General features: G+C 29.2%; 1 protein-coding gene across 1 annotated transcript in view; it reads left to right on the top strand.

Annotated features, from left to right (window-relative positions):
- Positions 1–24,237, top strand: part of LOC136079550 (uncharacterized) — a 184,889-nt gene that overhangs the window by 152,795 nt on the left and 7,857 nt on the right. Inside the window, exons 8-9 of the mRNA XM_065795387.1 lie at positions 942–1,430; positions 1,914–2,189. Coding sequence (XP_065651459.1) covers positions 942–1,430; positions 1,914–2,189 — 765 coding nt within the window. The remainder of the gene's footprint in view (positions 1–941; positions 1,431–1,913; positions 2,190–24,237) is intronic.

Here is a 24,237-nt window from a genome sequence, read left to right as displayed (position 1 = left end):
TGAACACAGGGTAGGGTCAGAGAAAAGACACAAATGAAGGAGTGATAGTAAGTGATTAAGGTTGTCTGGAAAACAAGTCACAAAGTTAACTATCTGAGTCAGAGATTGAGAAATGCCGAAGTTATGGACTTTAGTCCAGCAAGGTCAGCGGTATTAACAAGCTATTCAGTGTGATTAAAGTCACGTTTTTCACAAGTCACATTCAGCCTCAATTATAGCTTTAATTCTGTGTGGTGTGCTATCAATACAAAACTGTATTGTGTTCTGCATTTGAAAATGATTCCACATTTAAATAATCTTTTCGGAGATTTGCGTTTAGTTTGTGATAAGATCTTAATCCATTTCCAACTTTATCAGCTCTCAAACGTTTTTTATTGGGCTAATATCTGAGCTATTACCTAGCCAATCCAACGAAGGGATACTTTTCTCTTCTAAACTAGTTTTAAGAAACCCTGCTGTGTGTTTTTATGTAAGATAAATAAGCTTTATCTTGCATAAAAATAAATAGTTAGAAACATATCACAGCACAGAGGTTTCTAATAATGTTTAAAATAAATACTAATTTAAAATAAAAAATATATACAAATTTAAAGTTAAAAACATATACAAATTTTAAGTAAATAAAAAGTTTTCTGATTAAAAGTTCATTACATCTATGCTTAAACATAAATGTACTGCATATAAATTCATGCAAAATAAGTATATATATATATATATATATATATATATATATATATATATATATATATATATATATATATATATATATATATATAAGTATATATATATATATATATATATATATATATAAGTATATATATATATATATAGATATATATATATATATATATATATATATATATATATATATATATATATTTATATATATATATACATATATATGTGTGTGTTTATTTATAGATTAAAACATTATTTTTTAGATTTTGTAGATGAGGTCAATGAGTCAGTGATAAAAAAAAATAATTTAATTGCATTTTTGTCATACTTGGACGAAGTATACTCAGTTTCATTTAAAATTAAACCCAGATCATATTCACTTGGATGGAAGAGTGTTATTCATTTAACAATTGGAAAAGATTTAGATAATTATGGTGATAGAACTCCAGCTATATTTTTTCATGATGATAGCTCAGGTAGGTTATGCATTACTTCAGCAGTTAACGGAAATAGCAATTATGAATTTATCACCCAGCCACTTCCGCTGAATCAGTGGACAAGTATACAAATATCACAAATCCGATTAAATGGAAAGTATGTATTTTCAGTGTATTTTAATGAATTATTGGTTCATAGCATTGAAAATACAAAGCCACAATCTTTTGAAAATCTTAAAGTCTATGCTGCAGATCCTTGGTATGATGCACAAGATGGCTCCATTAAAGATCTCAAAGTCATAAGTGGAAGTAATGGTAAAAAAAATTTTTTAATTTATTGTTAACTCTATGTAAATATTTTTCTGAATAAATTTTTTTTATGTTGACATTTTGTTTTATTACTAAAACTATTTCACTAATGTTCTTCAAATGAAGCATTTGGCGTTATAATGTTTATAGAATTAACCCGTTGTTTTGTCATGATAGTGTGTTCATTAGAATCAGGAAGTGACTTGAAGGAAAGTTTTATAGAGCCTAACTTTCTAGGTTCTGAAGGGAAAGTTTCTAGAGCCCAACTTTCTAAGTTTCTAACTTAGCCAGAAGAACCAGAGCGTAATAAGTTTTAATGTTTGACGATTTCTTGCTAAAAGATGTTTGTTTGTTTTTATTTTAGGCAGTTCAAAATTCCTTTTGGTGATTTAAATTTCAAATTGCATTTATTCTTTCGATGATTTGATTTATTTGGGATTTTTTTAAAAAAACTTATTGGTGATCTGTTACTTTATGATGTTCTTTTAGGAGTCTGGATTCCAATGATGACACGATTTGCCAGCTGGGAATCGACTATTTGGAATAAAAGCTATGAGGCTTATGAAAATGGTTTTGGTTTGGTAAATCAACAATGGATTGGCTTAAAAAACCTTAATCAAATAACAAACACTTTTTTTACAGATATGAGAATTGATTACACTTTCAAAGAAGGTATAACCTTTAGTACTAGGTATTATAATGTTACAGTTGGGTCAAGTGAAGAGAAATATGTCTTTCGATATGAAAAGTATAATCCAAGAGGCTGTGAGTTTTTAATTGTTTTGTTTTTAAATAATATTAGCAGTTGAAAAACGTTTTTTATAAAAAGATGAATATTTTGAATAGTTAAAGGGATTCCCAAGTGTAGAGACAAGTTATGTTTAATTTGTAAATAAACATTAGAAAATAGGTTTGGAGTTTAAACTTACTGGAAAAAATTATTTTTTAATTAACAAAACAAATTATTTTGGAGATTAAACTTACCGAAACAAATTGTTTTTTGAGATTTTAACAAAAAACATTTATTGTTTTGCCATTGTACTTCCTGTCAAGAGGTTAATTTAACTCCATGAATCTGCATGTTTTTTTCCATTATAAAAATATCTGGTTTGAATAATAAATGCTTACCACAGAGTTTTTAAACGAGTTTACGCATTTAGATAGGGTTTTTCCCAAATATGTAAAAAATAACACAATTATTAAGTAATGCTTTAAAAATTCATTTTGTTTTAAAGAAAAATCAATTATTATTAAACAAAATTAATAAATATATGTTAGGCTTTTAAAGCGTTACTTATTGGTTGTGTTATTTTTATTCGGTTGTTATACATTTTTAGAAGATGATATATAAAGGCATTCATATAAATATAAATACATAAAAATACATAAAAATGAGGACATTAGTCCCACTTTTTTATCTTGTTTATTTTTTTTTAAACGGTAACTTTGTTTTAATTTTGTTTAGTCTGTTAAATGCTACAACATTAATTTATTAATAATTAATAACTTTAATAATACTTTGTTTCTTCAACCGAAATAGAGTGTTTATTAATTATTAATTTCTCTAAACTATGGTAGAAAATACAATATTTGTTAAACTTTTGTTATATTAATAGGTAATTTAATAGATATTTAATTTAAATTCTTGAAAAATTTAAAAATGTTATTTGTAAAATTTTTTTTTGAATTAAACTTTATTGAACATAACATAGTGTTGTTTACCAGACACGTTGCGTATTAAATAAACAAAATAACATTAACATAATCAAAACAAGTTATATAAGATTTATTAAGTTAATTTAAATCGGTAGATAATTTTGATGAGTATTGTATTTTGTATATCGATAATAAAAGTATTAAGTAACAAATTAAAGTTAAGTAAATGAAAACTAAAAAAGTAGTTTAACTTAAGTAAACAGTATTTTCATTAAGTAAGATAATCAGTAAGATATATAAGTTTTAAACAGACAGTTATAGCATAAAAAATTAATTTTGATCAAACTTCTTTGTTGTTACAATTAACTCATCTTTAGTTTTGCTACGTTTTGGCGCAATCACATGTTTTTTACTCTTTCTTTTTATTCCATATTCAGCTCTCTTTAATACGCTTTTCTTCATTACCATAAGGTAGTAATACTGCTTCTTTTTCTTTTGAATTTTTACAGTTACAAATTTTTTAGATAGTGTTCGCGATGCTATGCGAAACTTTGGCTCACCAAAGCTGTCAAGATGATACGACTGACATGCATCAAAGTTGTGGTCAAGTTTCGCTAAATGTTTTCCCATCACCATGTGGCCATACTCAAAGTGGTACCCCTTTGGTATGTACTTTAGCAATAAGTTATTAAAAACTTCAACAACGGTTGCGTGAATTGCTTCAGTAACGTGTTCCACCACATTCTTGAAAATTTTATATTTTACTAAATTAACTAAATATTGATAGGAGTCAGAGTTTGTGTCTAATCAATCGCGTTCCTCTTCTTCTTCTTTTGAGTATGGTTCATGCTCACATTTCATAAAATACTCACATCCATCCCATTCATGTATATTTTAGATATGATATAAAATAGAAGAAGTTTTTTCATACATTAGTTTACGGTTTTCTGAGATGTTTTAACGCTCCATCAGGAATAATTGACTATAGATTTCAACCAATTTTAAAGCTTCTAACGGCCTTTTGAGTTTTGACACTTAATTAATTTTTTACAAATGGATTCAGCCATCTGCCACAGATCAAATTGGTGTTTTATATCTTTAAATCAAAGGTGAACTTTCAATAACTTTTGAATTCAACAATGACGATCAGTTGATTTGAAAATAATAATTTAATGCTTCCTTTTGTAATTTTATCATCAACTTTATAAAGCCTTCTTTTTCCATACAATTAGAGTTCGGTACTTCTTTTACAGAAATCGTAATTGTATTAGTTGCGTGCCTTGATTCTGAATCAATAAGCGTGTAAATGCAATATATTTAGCACTGTGACCAGGGCTATCAAATTTGCTATCACTTACAAGTATAACTTTTTTTCTTTTAAGATGCATTTTAATCATTTTTGGCGCTCAAAATTCTACTTATGTTTAATGACTGGCATGATGTAGTCCTTTTTAATGTTATAATAAGTAGTGTCCGAAAAAAACTTTAAATTAGCAGTGAATGCAAAACATTTAAATTTAGCAATTGGTTTTTCAGCAAATGCAATAGAAGTTGCTAAAAATAAATTACCTATACCTTTTAATCTCACAACAGTTTGTTATAACCCCCGTCACATTTCATAGTTATTCTAACAAGTCATTTTTAAATATAGCTGAGATACTTGATTTTCTATATTTTTAGTCATTGAACAATCAATAGAAACACCACACTAGACAACAAGTTAAAAGTTCAAACAAGTTTTTTTTTCAAAAGCAATGTGTATATTTGGCATAGTTTTTCAAAATTACTGCTCGGATTGTTTTTTATGTTATCACTTAAGTCAAAGTCATTTGTTGATGTTGATGGAACACAGTTTTTATCAACCGAAGATTTTTCTGACCATTTATCAGATATGTTTTCATTATCCATACACTCATTATCACTAGTTATTAAAGAGTTTTTGTACTCAGATTTGTTGTCTTCTTATTCAATGTCATTACCTTTGTTGATGGTAGTCTGGGTTGTAATCGAATTAACCAATATAGTATGTAGTAAAAATTTTTCCGTTTGAGCAGCACAATTTATCTAAATAAATCGTTCAAATAAACAAAAAGTTAATTATTTTTAAATGTTTTATCAATTTATTTTATAAATATAAAAATTCGCTCACTTTTTCTGAGATTTTGAGTCAAGGACATATTGAAGGAACAGAGTTTGAGACAAGTTTGTTTATTTTTTTTACATTTGATGCCACCATACTTACCAACATTCTAATTGATTTTTTGAAACAAAAATCTTCAAAGTGTAATGAACAAATAGAGTTGTCTTTGCCAAGTTGTGTGTTTCAATTGTGGTTTTCCATGCAGATGCACATATAGAATCTGTTGGTAATTTATGAAACGAATTGGCAATGATTATGATTTATTACTAAGGCAACCAACTGGCAACAATAAGGTAACATTGTCATTTTTCTAAAAAGTATTTAGCAGGATAGAGTTGTTCAAAATTGAGCTAATTTTATGGTATTGTTCAATAAATATACGATTTTGTCATTATTTATACAAAATCAATTGATATATCTTTAAACTGTAATCATTAAAATCTTTACAGTTATTTTAATAATTACAACAATTGAGCCCCTGAGATGCATAGTGGTATAAGTCATTCATATCTAGTTTTGAGAAGTCTGACTAATATCACTATGGCTGTGAACAGCTGTTTAGTGAGGAGCATAACAAAAAACAGTTCCAGCATCATTATCGATATCATTAGACTTGTACCACTCTGCCATGTAATAGAATAAACAAAATGCTAACCATCTTTGAGAAAGTATGGAGTGTATACAGTATTGGTCATAAGTTAGAGCCACCCCATTTTTTTAGTTTTTTGCAGATTATAAAGCCATAAACCCAGTGCAGCAAAATAATATATTACTGAAACATGCAAAATATATTGTTATAACATTTTAGTACCAAAATGAGTATCAAAATTTTAATAATGAGTAGGTCCACCTTTATTTTTAATTACTTTAGCCAACCGGGCTGGCCTAGTGTCAACAAGCTTCTTGCAATCAACAGCTGTAATACTGGTCCAAGGGGCAGAAATAAAGTCCCGAAGTTTATGTTTATTACTAGCACAGCGGCGATCAATTTCATCCCACAAATTTTCTATGGGGTTCAAATCCGGTGACTGGGGTGGCCAGTGCAATACTTGAACACTATTAGCAGCTAAAAAATCTTTAGCCACTTTGGACGTGGGCTTAGGATCATTGTTTTGCTGAAAGATCCATGAAAAAGTTGCAGGAAACAATGCTGTTGCTGAAGGTAGCAAATGCCTTCGCAAAATATCTCTATACATGGCACCATTCATGATTCCTTCCACCTGATGCAACTGGCCCGGCATAAAAGATGACATATAACCCCACACCATGATGCTACCACCACCATGCTTTATAGTTCCCTGCAAACATCCCGGTTTATATGATTTATTTTGACGACGCCAAACGAAAATATGTCGAGAATCATTACCAGCTAAATTAAATTTGGACTCATCAGACCACAAAACCGTTTGCCAATCAGTAACACTAAAATGTAAAAGTTCGTGTGCAAATTTGAGACGCTTCTGCTGATTAATTTTGGAGATAAAAGGCTTTTTATTAGCAACACGACCATTGAAACCTTGTTTATTTAAACAACGACGAACAGATTTTGGAGATATTAAAGGTCCACCAACATCATGCCACTGTCGAGACAAAATTTTGGAAGAAAGGCGACGATTTGTTAGGGCCAGGCGTTTTAAGGTTCTATCTTGACGTAAAGTTGACATTCTAGGACGGCCACATCTGGGTTTGTCCGTGAATGTATTTGATTACAAATGTTTCTTATATGCATTTTGTACAGCATGGCGACTTTTTTTCAATTTTTTGGCTTTATCATTTAGGCTTAAGCCACTAATTTCCTTCAAAGCCACCACCTGGACCCGAACAGAATCAAGGCTTTTAGCTTTGCCCATTTCAGAAAATATTTTCGCTTAAACTCTAAAACAAAAAAGAAAATAACATTAAATACATTATCTAACTAGTGTACACATTCCAAAAAGTAGCATAAATAACAACTGAATTAACCAAAACATTGATACCAATACATCATAAAGTTGTTAAAATCACCAAAATATGTTAAAATGTTCAAAAATTGGCTATAATATTAAAGAGTTCATGAATAATTGTGTATTAAACCAAATATAAATATTGATAAAAATCAATATTTATATTTGGTTTAATACACAAATATTCATGAATATCAATAGATTCGTACCTTGTCAAATTACTATATGCATTGTTATGCTTATAATGTTAACCTCACCATACTTAAGCCGCAAAATGATGAAAAAAACAGGTGGCTCTAAACTTATGACCAGTACAGTAGATAATGTTTTATGAAAATGTGTTATTTAGATATTTCTTGGAAAAATGTTTACCTTTTTTACGGGAAAATAGTAAATCTCTCTTCAAGTTTGCCTTGGAGTTTTGATTAGCCGCAGAAAACAATATTTTTACTAATAAAATAATAAATAATCTTTGAAAAGCTTGAATGCTTAATCATTTCAACTTCAATAGCGTCAAAAATGATAGTAATATGTTTAATCGAAAGTATGATGCTTGCTTTTTCCTATTATAATAATGTTATTACTATTATAGAAATATGGCTCTTATAATACTCTTAAAAGAAAAGTATTTTTCTTCTATACCAAAAAGTATTTTCGATTGCATAACTATGCAAATAGTTTTATTTATAAACAACACAAAGTTAAAGTGCACAAGATTTAAAAATCTTTTCCCAAGCAGTTATTTAAATATTATCTCTGTTTAAAAAATTTGTGTTTATACTTATTATATTATTTTATATTTTTGAATGAAGAAACCATTTAGAATGATCTAATTTTTTTAGATTAAATAAGAATATTTTATTAAAAACACTTTTCACTTTAAAAACTCTTTTTGCTTATTATTTATATTGACATTAAAGTTTCGCTGCTAAAGGGAAAACCTTATATTTAATAAATTATATTTTTATTTAGTATATATACTTATATTTAGTAAATTATTAGTATTAGTAAATATACTTATATTTAGTAAATTATAGTAATTTGACTTTAAAAGAACTTTTTGTATTGATATCATTTATTAACTTCAAACGCGCATTATTCAGGCCGGTATTTTTACAAAAATAAATTGAAGAGCCAAAACTTACCTTCAAGAAAAAAAAAATGGCATCAAAAATTATAAAGTTTTTAGCTAATATCTTGATAAATAATTTGTTCCGGAAAGTTTAATTAACATGAAACTTATTTTTTAAGGATTGTTTATGATATGAACACAACTTGTCTTGACACTTGGAGATGACTTTAAATGCATTTTTTTTCTTTTCTTAAATTGTCTTTTATGTTTTTATTGTTTGTTTATTTTGTATATTTTATTGCTTGTTGATTTTTGTTGTTGCTGTTGTTGATTTTTCCAAAAATAGCATCATTGTTTAATGAGAACATGACCTTGGTTTTAATGATTATTCTCTAATGTGCGTGCAAAACCTTTTGTGAAGTTTTATAGAATTTAATTAGGAGTAACTACAAAATCTATTTCAGTGAGTGTGACAAACTCTATGGAAATATACCTGTGTTTTGTGTTGTGACACAAACAAAGGTATATTTCCGTTTTTATATGTGTGTATGAAACAAAGAATAAACAAGCTAAAAACTAGCTTTTGAAACAATTCATGTATCTGTCTATGATAAATTTTTAACTTTAGTTCACTTCAAAAAAGGCTGCAAGCAACCACTCAAGTGTGCTAAGGCAGTAAACCAGTTTTTTTTCCATCGAAAACTACATTTATGCTTTAATTGATATTTTAATAAAAAGTCAAAAAAAAAGTAACACATTTGGTATAGTTGGAAAGATTTTTCAATGCAAAAAAAAATAATATTTTATAAGCAATCTCCAAGACAGAGTTGGGGTTAGGATAAAGCCAATATTTACTGCAAAACATGTTTGCGCACAAAGGCTAGGACTCGTTTTTGTCTAAGTTTAACTCCAGAAAATCAGTTGATACATATAACCACATTGTGAAAAAGTCTATCAAGTTATCATTCAACTCACAAATTAAAAAAAAAAAAAAAACTTTTTTCTGTTTTACAATAACTTTGTTTTTTTTTTATAACAAAAACTAAAGTGATAAAGTTTGTCACATACTTTATGTGCACATTTTACAAATGCATTCACTAAAAAGTAATAAAATTTTATAAGTAAATTTTAATTCAGTTGCGCCAATGACAAATGTATTGAAAACGAGTCTCGATTGTATTGTTTCTTCTATATTCTTGGCTGTAGTTTTTGATAAATTTATTACCTTATGCATCGTTCGTAACAGAACTGTTTCTTAAAAAATGCGGGAAATAGTTCAAATTTTAAAATAAAATGTTTTTTTACAAAAATATTCAGTGTTATTTTTGAAATCTATATGTTATATTTCTTATGTATTAATGTTATTAGATTTAAAATATTACCTTTAATCTTAAATGTAATTATATATATAATATTATACATAATAATATGTACTATGTTAGACTTATGTACTTTTATATTAATATTTGTTAAATTCAACGTGTAGACTTTATTTTTTAAGTTAGATTCTTTATTTATGCTGTTAGTTATCAGTATAAGAATTGTTCAAAAGTTACATGTCATGTTACAAGTTAAAAGAGATATATAAATAGTTTATTCTTTTAAAAATGTGGATTCATCTAACAACAACAATGTCTATTATTGATCCAGCAACAATATGGGTTTGGTAAAGTGGTTGCATACGAGCTTTTATTATCACAAGCAACACTAAAAGAGCAGATATATTCCTACGCTTTGATATTTGACAAGCAATTAGAAAATATTTTTTATCATCAGATATTCATTGCCGCAACTTCACTAAAATTAAAACTAAACTTCAATCTAAAGCAAAATCAAACAAAACAAACAAGCATACAATCATTTTCAAGCAGAAGTTGATGTAAATCAAAAGAAACTGAAAAACTGCAGCATTCATTTTTAAATTGCAAAGGTTGTATCAGAAATTAAATATATAAACACCTATTAAACCCAGGGTTGGCAATTAAAAACCCGTCCAATAAAACCTAATAACACCCGCCTAAAAAAACCCCATTAAAACCTGGGTAATCTGGGTTTTATTGAGTTTTTTTAAAGATATTTAATAATTTTATGAACTATTATAACCAACAATAACATTATAACTACAATGTTATTAACTAAATTAATTATTAACTATTCTTATTAACTATTATAACCAACAGTAACAGCTCTCAGATCAGATTTACTAACATTTGAATCATTGTTTGGAAATACATTATCACAATTTTTATTCAAATATTATTATAAATTGATTTTTTTTTATCTTTTATGTTATTCACCTCCCAAATTGAATTTGAATGAGTAGTTGTGACCTGAGAAGGCCATTATAGTTGAGAAGGCTACCTTATTGTGGTTGCAACCCTCTCTCAACTCTTTAACTCCTAAACACGAACCTTTATAAACAAGGCCTCTGTGTGGAGGAACAAGTTTGTTCATTTGAATTTCAAGTTTAAATTTGAAGTTTAAATGAAACCTCAGTTACTTCCTCATGTTCTCCAGCATTCTTGCTCTCATTTCTTTCATTGTCATTTTTAATTGAACTTTTCATTTCGAAAAGGGCGCAAGTCACACTTTTTTCAAATTTCACTTTTTAATGCCATTTTATTTATTTAAGTTTTTTACATATTTCCTTTGAAGGATTGACTTCTGGCATATGAAAACATTTTCATATGCCGCAAGTCAACTTTAAATGCAAATGAAAATTAAAGTCTGTTAGAAAAAGGCATAAGTCCCATGCCTTTTTCAAGTGGAACAAAGGGCAACTGGAGTGACGTAATCTCACTTTATGAAAAAATTCATTCTAGATCTCTATGTATTTTCTCGCGCTTGCTGAAAATGCATATAGATCTAGAAAAAGAGTGTCTGGTACAGTGGAAATTATAAATACAAACAGTGGAAATTATAAATACAAACAGTGGAAATTAGAAACACAAAAAAATAAAAAAAGCCAAAATTGCTGGAGACGCTTATAAAAACCACAAAAGAAATGATGTGGCACCAAGACAAATGGGTGCTTCTTGCAGGTTAGTTTTTTGTTCTATAATATAGAATATAGACTATATTTGTTCACAAATTTTTGATTATTCACTCATGTTTTACCTCCAATAGTTAGAGATAAAACATTGAATTATTATAATACTACCTCAATAATTTTAATTATTTACAGATGTAGTTCAAAGTGTATGGAGCTTGCATCTGAAGATATTATTGAAAATGCAAATCAGTATGTTAACAAATTTGATTGTAAAAATACCCAAAGCACATACTTGCATTGATTGAAAAGAAGGAAATAGAGAGAAGAAGGTTTAGATCTAAAGAACCTAAGAAAAAAGAATTTTCTTTTATTTATCACACTAAGATTGAAGGTGTGATAAAAAAAGTATGCTAGAAAGCTTTTTGCAGTATGCATGGAATTTCTATGAAACAAATTAGACGTTTACGCTTTTTTTTTTTCAAATGAGCAGTCTATAGATCACAGAGGTAAATCTGAGGAATCATGATGCAACGCATTACCTGAAGATACATTAACAAAAAATACGTAAGCATATCGAATCCTTTCCTGTTAAATATGTGCACCACTGTAGTAAAGATGCATCATCTTATAATTTGGATGAAAAACTCAATGTGAAAACTATGCACACGTTATACAAACAAAAGTATCCAGATCATCCTGTTAAATCTAAGTTTTACCTTAACCCTTTAACAGTGGACGACGGTTATATCCGTCAAAGCTAAAGCAATACTTATATGTGAACATGGATATAGCCGTTGCTATACAAAGAGCTTCTTCAGCAGTAAACGAAGTTTACTGCTAAAGAAGCTCTTCGTATTTTGTTGGAAAATGACAACAAAGGTTCTTTTGAGTCCGAAGAAGAGTTTTCTAGCTCAAGTGAATCAAATTATACGGAATCAGATAGTGATTCAGATATTGAAGCTCATGAACTGCAGGCGCATTTGAATGTCGATTGTAATGAAATGTCTTCAGCAGGCGTAGTTCAAACAGATAAACAAAAAAAGGTCGAAAATATGCAATATTCATGGTCTAATGATGAAATTTTAGGCTGCTGTGCCGATTATGAGTTTACTGGTACCCCAGGAGTACATCCTGACATAACCACTTTTCAACCACACCAACTGTTTGAGTTCTTTGTAACCGATGAAATTTGTGATTACATAGTTGAACAAACAAACTTGTATGCTTTGCAATCTCTTAAAGAGAAGCAGTTAAAGCCAAAATATAGATTTAAAATGTGGACTCCAGTAACTAGGGATGAAATACGTATATATATTGGTTTGATTCTGTATCGTGGTATTATTTGGAAACCAACATATGAGTTGTATCATACAACCAATGTGATATATGCTACACCAGTGGTGCGTAAAGTTATCAAGTATGACAGATTTAGAATTATTGATACATTTATTCACTTTGTTGTTAATTCTAATTTAGAAGAAAGTGCTCTAAAGTGTGCAAAAATAAAGCCTATTCATGACTATCTATTCACACTTTTTCGTAAAGCTTATGTGCCTCAACGCAATATTGCAATTGATGAATCTTTACTTTTATGGAAAGGAAGATTGAGCTGGAAACAGTATATCCCAAGTAAACCAGCAAGATTTGGTTTAAAGTTATTCATTCTAGCTGAATCTAAAACAGGATATATTTGGAATGGTTTTTTATACACAGGGAAGGTGGTTAAGATAAACACTGACAATTATAATTATATAGCTACAAGTATTGTTATGACACTTATGAATAATTTTAAACAAAGGTTATTGTGTATTTATTGATAACTGGTACACATCTGTTGAAGTTTGTCACAAACTTTTATTAAATAAAACTGATTGTGTTGGCACAGTAAGAAAAGACCGGAAAGGTCTGCCAACTGGATTAATTTGCAAAAAGTTACAACCAGATGAGAAGTTTGTTCAGTGAAAAAAGTACAGGTATTATGTGTACGAAATGAAGAGATAAAAAGGATATCTATTTATTAAGCACTTGCATTAAAAATAGTATCGTAGACGTAACTAGATCTGGTAAACCAAGAATAATACCTGCTGTTGTTGATTTATATAACAAAAACATGGGCGGTGTCGATCAAGGTGACTAAATGTTAACCACTTATATTTCAGAACGTAAAAGGGTTAAGAAATGGTATAAAAAATACTTCATGCACCTAATAAAAACATCTGTTCATAATGCTTATTGTATAGCTAAAAAGTTAGGATTTACAAAAACATCAATTGTATTTTGCCAAAGGATTATTGATTACATATTTTCAACTTATGTTGACCAAACGAAGAACTTAAAAGCTAGAGGTTGTTCTTCAGTTAATGCTAATCCAATGAGACTAGTTGAGAGACATTTTCCATCATTAATACCTCCTAATCCAATGAGGGCAACCCCATCTAGAAGATGTGCAGTATGTAGTGCTAACAAAATACGAGCTGACACTAGATACATGTGTATTGATTGTGATGTTGGTCTCTGTGTTAATTATTGTTTTAAACACTATCATACTTCTAGAGACTTAAAAATAAATGTTTTATAATACTTATTTATTTGAATATTGTAAAAAATATGTTTCGTTTTCTTTTTTGTGACTTAATGTTACAAAAAAAAAAATTCTTTAAAACAACCATTAAAATCGGAATTTAAAAAAAGTACTCCACTAGGAAAGAGCCACCGTGAAAAAAATTTTCCACTGTTAAAGGGTTAAATATTTCCAAGAAAATTTTAGTTTATCATTTGGTAAAAAGCAAATAGATGTCTGTGGACTGTGTGAAGTGTTAACAATTAAACTAAAAAGCCCACACCTTAATGACAATGTTAAAAGAGTCTATCAAAGAGATATTGAGATCCACAAAAGACAAGCAAACGAATTTTACAAAAAAATGTAGTAAGTTGAAACTAAGTGCAAAAACTATCAAAATGTGTATAGGATTGCATTTGATTTTATTCAAAATTTGCCACTTACACATATCTCTGTCCAGGAAATATTTTATCAACGTCAACTATGGCTGTGTGAGTTTTGCATATATGATTTTAAAACTGGTAAATCAGTATTTTATTTATATTGTGAAGGAGTTGCTAACAAAGGTTCCAACAAAAGTATGTATATTTGTGCTGGGTTATTTTAAAATATTGGCAACAAAGCCAAAGAACTGCACCTTTTTTCTGATGGTTGTGCAGGCCAAAATATAAATCATGCCATGATCCGAATACTGAACTGAACAGCAATATAAATGAGATACAATATAACATACCAAAAAGAGGTCTCTCACTTTTGCCAAACTGTAAAATTTTTGGAATAGCAAAGGAATATATTCGAAAAAAAGACCATATTTACACACCAACAGAGTATGAAAATCTTATAGCTGAAGCAAACGAAAAATTTGAAATTAGAAGGCCCAAAACTGAAGATATTTTTAATGTAAAATAATGTTGGCCAAACCATTATAAGAAACTTGTGTTATCTGTGGATTCCTATGGAAAAGGAGTACCCAAGGACAAAAAAGTAACTTTTGGTATTTCTAAAGTGTCACATTTCACATTCTCTAAGATCACACCAGGTTTAGTGACAACATGGAAATCCATAGATTGCTTAGTCAGTTATGATTTTCAGCTATTACAAAGTATGGGTACAGGGCCAACCTTCCGATTAAGTAGTACTCTTGCATATGTTGGAAAATTGCCTATCAATGAAAAAAAATAGAAAAATATATTCCATATTCAATAGAAGAGAACCAAAACTTCTATACAAAGGTTTTTCTTTGGCCAACAACTTCGGCAAACAATGAATTGCAAGAAATAAGTGATGATTAACTAACAATAATTGTTTTTTTGTAATAATAAATCATTATTATTCTGATAATCTTTGGATTTTTATATACAAAAAAGTGTTCATTTTGAAAAAGACATAAGTCCATTAACTTAAATTAAAAATATATGTGTGAAGTGTTGTTTTTTTATAATAAATAAAACTCTAAAAACTTGTATGATTTTTATGTATGATTTTAATGTTTGATTTTTATGTACAAGTTTTTTTTATCTACTCTTATATTTAGTTTTGTTAGCACCATAAAGTTTTTTTTTGAAAAACTTGTTTTTGTTGCTCCTGAAAAGTTTGAATAAATGGACTTGTGCCCTTTCCGAAATGTCGGGTTTAATTATATAAAATAACACTTTTAAATCTAAAACAAATAGATGCATATATATTTAACATGAATTTTTTTTTCTATGACAGTTTTAAATTATATTTAAAAATCTTTTTTAAAATATTTTGAAAAATTTTTGCTATAAATTATAAAATAACATTATATAAAATATAATTTAAATAAAGTTAAAGTAGAAATTTAGACAAATTTTCAATATCATTAAAAAAAATTTTTGTTTACAGATACGAAATAAAAATAAAACCCAAATTTATCCAATAAAACCCAAAATAACCCAAAAAACCTCACTGTTCTCTGAGCTAGCTTGGAGTTTATGTCAACCCTGATTAAACCTATTAACATTATTTCCAGTAAAATGTATCTGTGTGGAAGAAAATCAGTATTAGCACTTTATCAGTCACGTAAAGAAAAATCAAAAATCTTAAATAATGCCAAAATTCTTTTTAAAAAAGTTAAATAAAAAATCTTATTCACTACAATTGAGTGTATAGTGCCATCTATTCTGAAAAGCTCCTTTATAGCCATAAAGTTCTAACTTTCAAAAAGTGTAAAAAATTGTTATACGTGGTCATTCAAATCAAGTATACACAAACGGTTACAGGATACAGTAGTTGATAGGTTGATTTATTCTAATCAAAATAAAATAGCAAATTTACTATTAGTACTATATTTGACAAAAAAAAAATGTGTATCTAAAATAATTTTGTAGCTTAATTGTCCAACCAACTATCATTCATATAGTTGGTTGGACAGTGACTGGTTGGACAGTAACTGTTTAACTGAAGTTGAAAATTAAGAAGTAAGAACATATATAAATTTTACTAAACTATTGCAAAAGTTTGAAATGAAAAATAATGCAGGTGTTTTATCTTGAAACGGTGGTAAGTGGTTAAAAAAGTTTTTAACTAGTTTGTATACAAGAGTAAAGGTAAGGCCATTGTAAGAAGATCTAAACAAAGGATTAATGGCACATTAATCTTCTGTTATTTGTATGTTCTGTTGGCATTGATAAGGTTCAATGCCAATAGAACCTAAAAATTCAAAAATTAAACAAGGCATTAAAAAAAACTAAGTTCTAGAGATAGGACACAATAGGAGACCTAATAACTCCACAAATATTTAAAATATTGAAAATTAATGGCGATAATTCATTTGCAAATAGCTTGACTGAGCTTTATGGAAGAAAAATCCCCTTAATTGAAATAAGAAAAAATATGCAGAACAACATAAAAAGTTCTTTCGATTGCACAGCTTTGATGGTTTTTAAAATGTCAATAGGAGATATAATATTAAACATACTTTAATTAATAAATGCTCAAGCACTAAGGACACACCAACAGAGTTATTGTTAAAGAAGTTGAAAACTTTCAATTGTAAACACCTCCTTTAATTATGGCATGATGTGTCTAAAAATAATAACAATTCTCATATTTTATTCATGGTCAACTATTTAAATAATCCAGCCATATATTTAAAAGTATTTTAAGCAATATAAAGTGCAAGTTAATGTCCAATCAATAATTGAGAAACCTGAACATTACATGTCGGCACATTGCCAATCTTCTGATGCCCAAATTGTTTATGCAAAAACTAGAAATGAGGACACTCGAATGTTAAAACATCCTATTAGTATTGTAGGCATTTTATTATTTGACAAGATGCAATTTTTTATAGTTGTGCTCCAGCAGTCAATACAAGATGTCATCAAAAGAGTAGTGAATATCCATTTTGATTGTGTCCAATAAATATTCATCAATCTTCAAATATATCTCATTCATTTTTCCAACCAGGATTAAATTTTAATGACAGAATTAATTTGAGCACTAACTGCAGCAAGAAAAAAAATACATCAAAATCAAAACAAACCTTATAAAATTCGAAGAAAATATTAATAAGTTATATAAAAGAGGGATAAGTTTATTGTAAAGAAAATAAAAGTAGTCTAAAAATTAAACTTGATGAAGAAATGCATGGAATTCAAAGACTACCAGCTTTTTTGTATCAAGAAGGTTATACATCAAATAAAGATTTAAATCTTGATCAGTATTTAAGTTCTAGGGTGATTTCCTACTTGGACTCTTCTACAGCTTGTGGTCCTGACAACATACCTGTTATAGTCTTGCAGAAGTGTTCTCCAGAGCTGTCATCTGTGCTTTCGAAACTATTTAACAAGTGCTTATTAGAGTCTTATTTTCCGGCCGGCTGGAAAGCGGCATCTGTTATCCCTGCTTTCAAAATTTCTGGAGAGCGATATGACTTGTCTAACTATCGTCCCATTGTCTTCTTCCTATCATAAGCGAGGTTTTTGAATGTTTCATTAACAAACACTTAATCTCTCATCATGAATCTGATAACGTACTTTCTAATCGCCAATATGGATTTCTTGTTCTACTGCTGATATGTTAACAGTAATAACTGATAGGTCTTCTTGTGTAAGATATTTATATACAGTAGATAGAGGTGAAGATGTTAAAGCTATCGCTCTTGGCATTTCTAAACCTTTTGATTTTGGCAAGCTTTTGGCATCCTCTTCTCCACAAGCTTTCTTCTTAAAGTGTATCAGGTAACATATTTAATATTATTGATTCATTCCTTTCCAATTGTAGTATAAAATTTGTCCTCGATGGACAGCACACTTCTTCATATCCTGTCACTTCAGGGGTTCCTAAAGGATCTATCCTTGGCCCTATATTTTTTTAATTTACATTAACGATCTTCCAGATATTCTCACATCTAAGGTGGTATTGTTTGCTGATGATACTACCATTTATTCTTGTCTTGATAAGAAACCAACACTCTCTGATTGTTTGGAGGGGGCATTTGAGCTTGAAAAGGATCTCATTTCTGCTACGGCATGGGGCTCACAGTGACAGGTGAACTTTAATTCGGTTAAAACCCAATTTTTCAACCAATCGTTATTGCAAAGATTTAGATCTTCCTAAATTAATGAACAATAATGATCTGATGAGTCATCTACCCTTCATCTTCTAGGATTAACTCTTACTTCTGATCTTTCTTGGAAACCATATATCAAATCCATTGCAAAAATAGTATCTGCTAAGGTTATCTCTTTATCGTGCTCGACACTTTCTTACTCTGGATACTTTTCTTTATTGCTATAAATCTCAAATCTTTATGAAATAAAGATATGGAATGCTCTTGCCATACCAGGAGATGATCTTCTAATGATGCCCTTTCTCTTTCAGGCAAGGTGCAAAAAAGAATTGAAAACATAGTTGGACCTGCTCTTGCAACCAACTTCTAACCATTATCACATTGTCATAATGTTGTCTCTTTCTCGTTTCCACAAATACTATAATGGACACTGCACTAAAGAGCTAGCGTCACTTGTGCCTTCTACTAAAGTTTATTTTCGTGTTACTCTTCATTCAATCAAGTCTCATCATTTTTCTGTAACTGTTCCTAAATGCTCCAAAAACTCTTATTCGTCTATTTTTTTTCTCAAAGGTTATTTCTTAGGAATTCTCTTCCTTCATCTTGCTTTCCTGATTCATATAATTTGTAATCTTATAAGTCATCTGTCAGTCATGATCTTGCTCTATAAACTTCGTCTCTTCCAGTAACTTCCCACTCAAATAGTGGTTGCTTGCCTTGTTTGAAGCAAACATAATAAAAAGTATATATATATATATATATATATATATATATATATATATATATATATATATATATATATATATATATATATATATATATATATATTAGGGATATGACTTTTTAATTTTTTTTCAAATAAAATGTTTCCTGTATCATAAATCGATGAACTTTCACCTAAAATCATGAAAAAAGGCCCAAATAGCTTTCTGCAACAAAAAATGGTCACCCCCAAAATAAAAATTTGATTTACCATTTTTATACATTTATTTTTGACCGATGTTTTAATCTTAAGCTTAATTCTCAGCTTAATTCTATTTATTTCATTATTTTGTTATGAATTTATAAATATAACGCCACACGTTACCATGGCAACGAAACGGCCGTGTGCCGGCAAATACTTGGAATTGTTATGTGATGACGTCATTGTGTTACCACGGTGATATAGACGACTGTAACAGACTGTAGAAGATTATAGAACTTAGTAGAACATTCTGGAAGCTCTAAATAATTACATAAGCGAGCTGCTGTCAGAGCTCAGTGTTGATAATGTGAATTGTTCTATGAAGTACTCTGCGTGTAACTGAGCTAATAAGGAACTACTGTAGCGAACTAAAGACGCTGTAAGTGTACGAAGTATAAGTAGTTGTAGCATTATCGTTAGGATACGGACTGGATTATCGAACTGTTATCAACATTGACTGGATTATCGAACTATAATTGGATTACTATACAGTTAAAGTATTTTATTAATTAAACGACTTTATTAAACGGATATTTACGCTCAGCTATCCGTAAAGTCGTAACAATATTATATGATGTCTCACAAGAAAAGTCATACCACAGTAACAAAGAACAAGAAGACTTGGACTAAAAATTTGGTGAGATTTCAAGAGTCACACAGAAGAAGAGGAAGCGTGGCTGTAGAAGAACATTCACTCGATGAAAAATCCAGAATACCACTTCAATTGCAGATCGTAGGAAGATACCAGTTTCTCGGAGCATATGTTAAAGGAAGAAAAGAACGAATAGACCAAATTTCTAAGGAAATTACAAAATTGTGGGACAATAAACTGAATTTTCCACGTGTGTCTGATCAAGTGATAAGAGCAAAGCTTATGAAGGTGCTGAAGGTCTATGATGAATGTGTCAAGCGTGGAAAATATGATGTTCTCAATGCATTATTTGACATCACGAAAGTGAATGGCCAGTGGTTATCCTCGGAAGATAAACGTCTATACCACCTACAAAAAGAAAGTAAAGGACAGGTGGGGTACTCAACAGGACAAGTGGCAAGTAAAGAAACCATTCACCCTTCCAAGAGAAGGAAAGTCCAGTCTGGAACAGCAATACCTTCCGCATCACAAGTCCTGTCTACCACAGACAGTGGTACTGAATCTGAAAACTGCAAAAGTAAGAGTGAAGATGATGAAGACGACGACGGTGATAAAGACGATGATGAGGACACTCAGAAAAAAACTAGAAAGCACTACAAAAGTAAATTTGCTGTAAGTATGGTTACATCAAGTGGAGTTTCCACAAAGAAAGCTGCTAAAATATGCAATGTATTATCACAACAAGGTATTGATATTCCAACTCCAAGTCAATCAGCAATTTACAAGTCCATATTCAAAGAGGCAGGTAAATTAAAAAAAGAAATGATACAACAACTTAAAATGGAACAGTGGTCCTTACACTTTGACGGCAAACGAATAGATGATAAGGAATATCAGGTAGTTGTACTTCAGAATAAAAGAACTGACGTGAAACTTGATGCACTGCGTTTAAAATATGGCAAAGCTGAAACTGTTGCTGAAAAAATTGCCAAACTTATTGATGAATACAATTTGTGGAATTCAATTAAGATGATCATTACTGATACAACAAACGTCAATACTGGGAAGAGAAATGGAGTTGTTGTGAAGTTGCAACGTATGTTTAAATTAAAGGGTGTCACAATACCACAATTTATCGGTTGTCAGCATCACGTACTAGACAGGATTCTCTGTCTGGTGAAGGACGAAGAACTTGGGGGTGATACCAAATCTCCAAACATTGAATACCCATTTGTGTCTGAACTGTTGAATAAGTATGATGAACTGAAGGATAAGTTTGTGAATGGAACTGTAGAAATTCTTGATAAATCAGGGTGGAGAGACGATATGAAGTTTTTGTACCATTTAACAAGAGTGTTTAGGTTCTATGAAGAACAAAGAAACTTCCCTCTGATTCACTTTCAGAACATTCCTAATATGAGCAATGCCAGATGGAACTCAAGAGCCATTCTCGCCATTCTGGCGTTCATTCTTATGCCTGAAGCGAGAAAGAATTTGGAGAAGGTTTGCAGGTTCATTTCATATGAGTGGGCAGAACATTGGTTTAGTAGTCAAAAGTACAATGACAATGACTTCAAGAATTTATCTGATGTATTGAAGCCTTACAAAAAGGCATTGCAGTCATTCAAAAATCACTGGAAGAAAGAGCCATCCGTCATCGACATACCACGAAGTAACCAGATAGCTGAACGTGCAATCAAGGTGATGCAAGACCTGTATGCTTCCTGCAGAAAGAAAGACAAACTGCAACTTCGATTCATTCTAAGTAATAAGCGCTAGACTCTTTATGAGAAGTGAGCATCATGTGACCCATGTACTAAACACAGTAGGCCTATAGACACAGACAGTTATGTATATTGTTGTACTAGACGCTTTGATACTGTTAATTTTGTAATACTTGTATAATTATATATCACATAATGTTTTTTGTTATATCACAGTACATGTTGCATAAATAAATAAAATAACAACAGGAGTATGACTCTTACAACATCTTCAGCCTTTAATATTCATTTACTGTACAAAAGTGTACCTATTGAAAATTCGATTTTTTGGTTTTGGGGTGACCTTTTTTCAAAATATGTCAAAATGAAACATCTATTCGTTCTTTTTACATAAAAGTTCATTGAATTACGATACGGGCCTAGTAGGTTGCAAAAAAGTCATATCCCTAATATATATATATATATATATATATATATATATATATATATATATATATGTATATATATATATATATATATATATATATGAAGTTTTACCTTGTGAACCATCGCATGATATAAAAGGTCATATATCAAATTTCTATAATGAAATAGGCAATTATCTCAGTAAAGATAAAAAAAAATATGTTAAAGAAATGATTTGTCTTTTGACAATAAAGACAAATCATTTCTTGACTTTCAACACCAATGATTATTGCAACGTTTAAACAATCATTGGTGTTGAGGGATAAGATTGATCAACTAGCATATGAATGAATATCTACAATGATTAATATACAAAGCTTTTTATCTTGCTATAGAAAATACTTGATATATTTTAAAGAACTAGTAAAAGATAAACTCAAATCCAACTAAACAATAAATAAACAAAAACCAAAAGTTTGATTCAAGTTTTGTATGGAAATTGTCTAGGCGCTTTTTCTGTTCGTAGTCCACATATGCTAAGAATAGTATCTTGAATCTCATCAAAAACAAAAGAAAAAGAACGCATATTGAATAAGTTAAAAACTTTCAATAATACTACAACAAATAATAATCATGTTATTGTAAATAGTCTTTTACAATTACAAAGTTGTCATTTATTTAATAAAGAATGTTTCAATTAGCAAAATGATCAACATTAGTAAAGTAAGTAAAGGTGCAAAACAGGCAGATAAAATTTAGATTAAAATCACATATTCCCATTGGATAATCAAATATACCCATGGACATGGCAGAGTCATTTAGAAGAATATCTGACTATATTTGTGAAAAATGTATATGGTGGTATGAAATTGATAAGTGTATAACATATCAAGATGATTCAAGACCACCTAATTCAATACTTTAATTATGACATTTTGGATCATCTTTGCTAAAATTAGAAAAACTAATTTATCAGAATGTTGGATCTAATGTATTTTTAACTAACAAGTAATTCCTGCAGAAAAAGTCGAAATTGAAGATGATTTAGGTAATATCTTAGTAATTTACCTTAATAGCCTCACAAAGTTCAAAGAAGAAGAGCTTGTAATCCAGACTTCAAACATTGAAGTATCAATAGTAGAGGATGTTGTAAATTGTTACGCAGTAAAATAAAATGTTAATGTTTTAACTTAATTACTTATTATTAGTGTTGTATGTAAATATGAAATATATATATATATATATATATATATATATATATATATATATATAAATATATATATATATATATATATATATATATATATATATATATATATATATATATATATATATTTATATATATATATATATATATATATATATATATATATATATATATATATATATATATATATATATATATATATGTATATATATAATATATATTATGTTAGCGTATTCTACAAATAGAGTGCTCAATGGTCTTAAAGATTAGAGCAATAATAAATTAGTAAAAACACTTATCTAATTTCTATCTTCAATAACTTGTTTCACCATGGGTAGGTTAATCAGTAAGTAGACACACATGTGTGTGTGTGTGTGTGTGTGTGTGTGTGTGTGTGTGTGTGTGTGTGTGTGTGTGTGTGTGTGTGTTTGTGCATTTATACACTATATTGTACATTTAGTTTTAAAAAAAAGTTATTCATTCAGTTTATTAATTAAACAAAATTTATTTACAAAAATTTTGTAAGTTTAGTCAAGTTAGTTAACTGACACCAGAAATTTTTTTAACAAGGTTTGCATACTTTTACATTATGAAGTTTTCGGTACCGAAGCATACCGCGGTATCCATAAGTTATAAATAAAACAACCAATCAAATTTAACCAAAACTATCAATTTTTTTTTCTTAGAGAAAAACTGGCTTGTTGCTTTAGTACACTTGAACACTATTAAGTTGGGAGTTACTAATAAACAAGTTACTTGAAAACTTAAGTTGAAAAGTAAAAACCATTCAAATTTTTAGCAAGTACCTTGTACAAAACAAAAATATGATTATGTTTTAAATTTAACTTTGTTTAAAATTTTGTAATGCAGACAAGCAAAAGGAACATAAAAACGGTAAAAATGTAAAAGAACAAAAGTTAACAAATGTAAAAATATTTAAAACAAACTTATTAGTTTATCATTTATTTAAAACTAAAATCTTTATACCAGCTACACCAATAGGTCCGCTTAGTTACCGATG

The sequence above is a fragment of the Hydra vulgaris genome, chromosome 04 (genome assembly GCF_038396675.1).
Source record: "Hydra vulgaris chromosome 04, alternate assembly HydraT2T_AEP".
Taxonomy (NCBI): Eukaryota; Metazoa; Cnidaria; class Hydrozoa; order Anthoathecata; family Hydridae; genus Hydra; species Hydra vulgaris.
The sequence above is the reverse complement of the archived record's forward strand: the minus strand, read 5'-3'. Positions and strand labels throughout refer to the sequence as shown.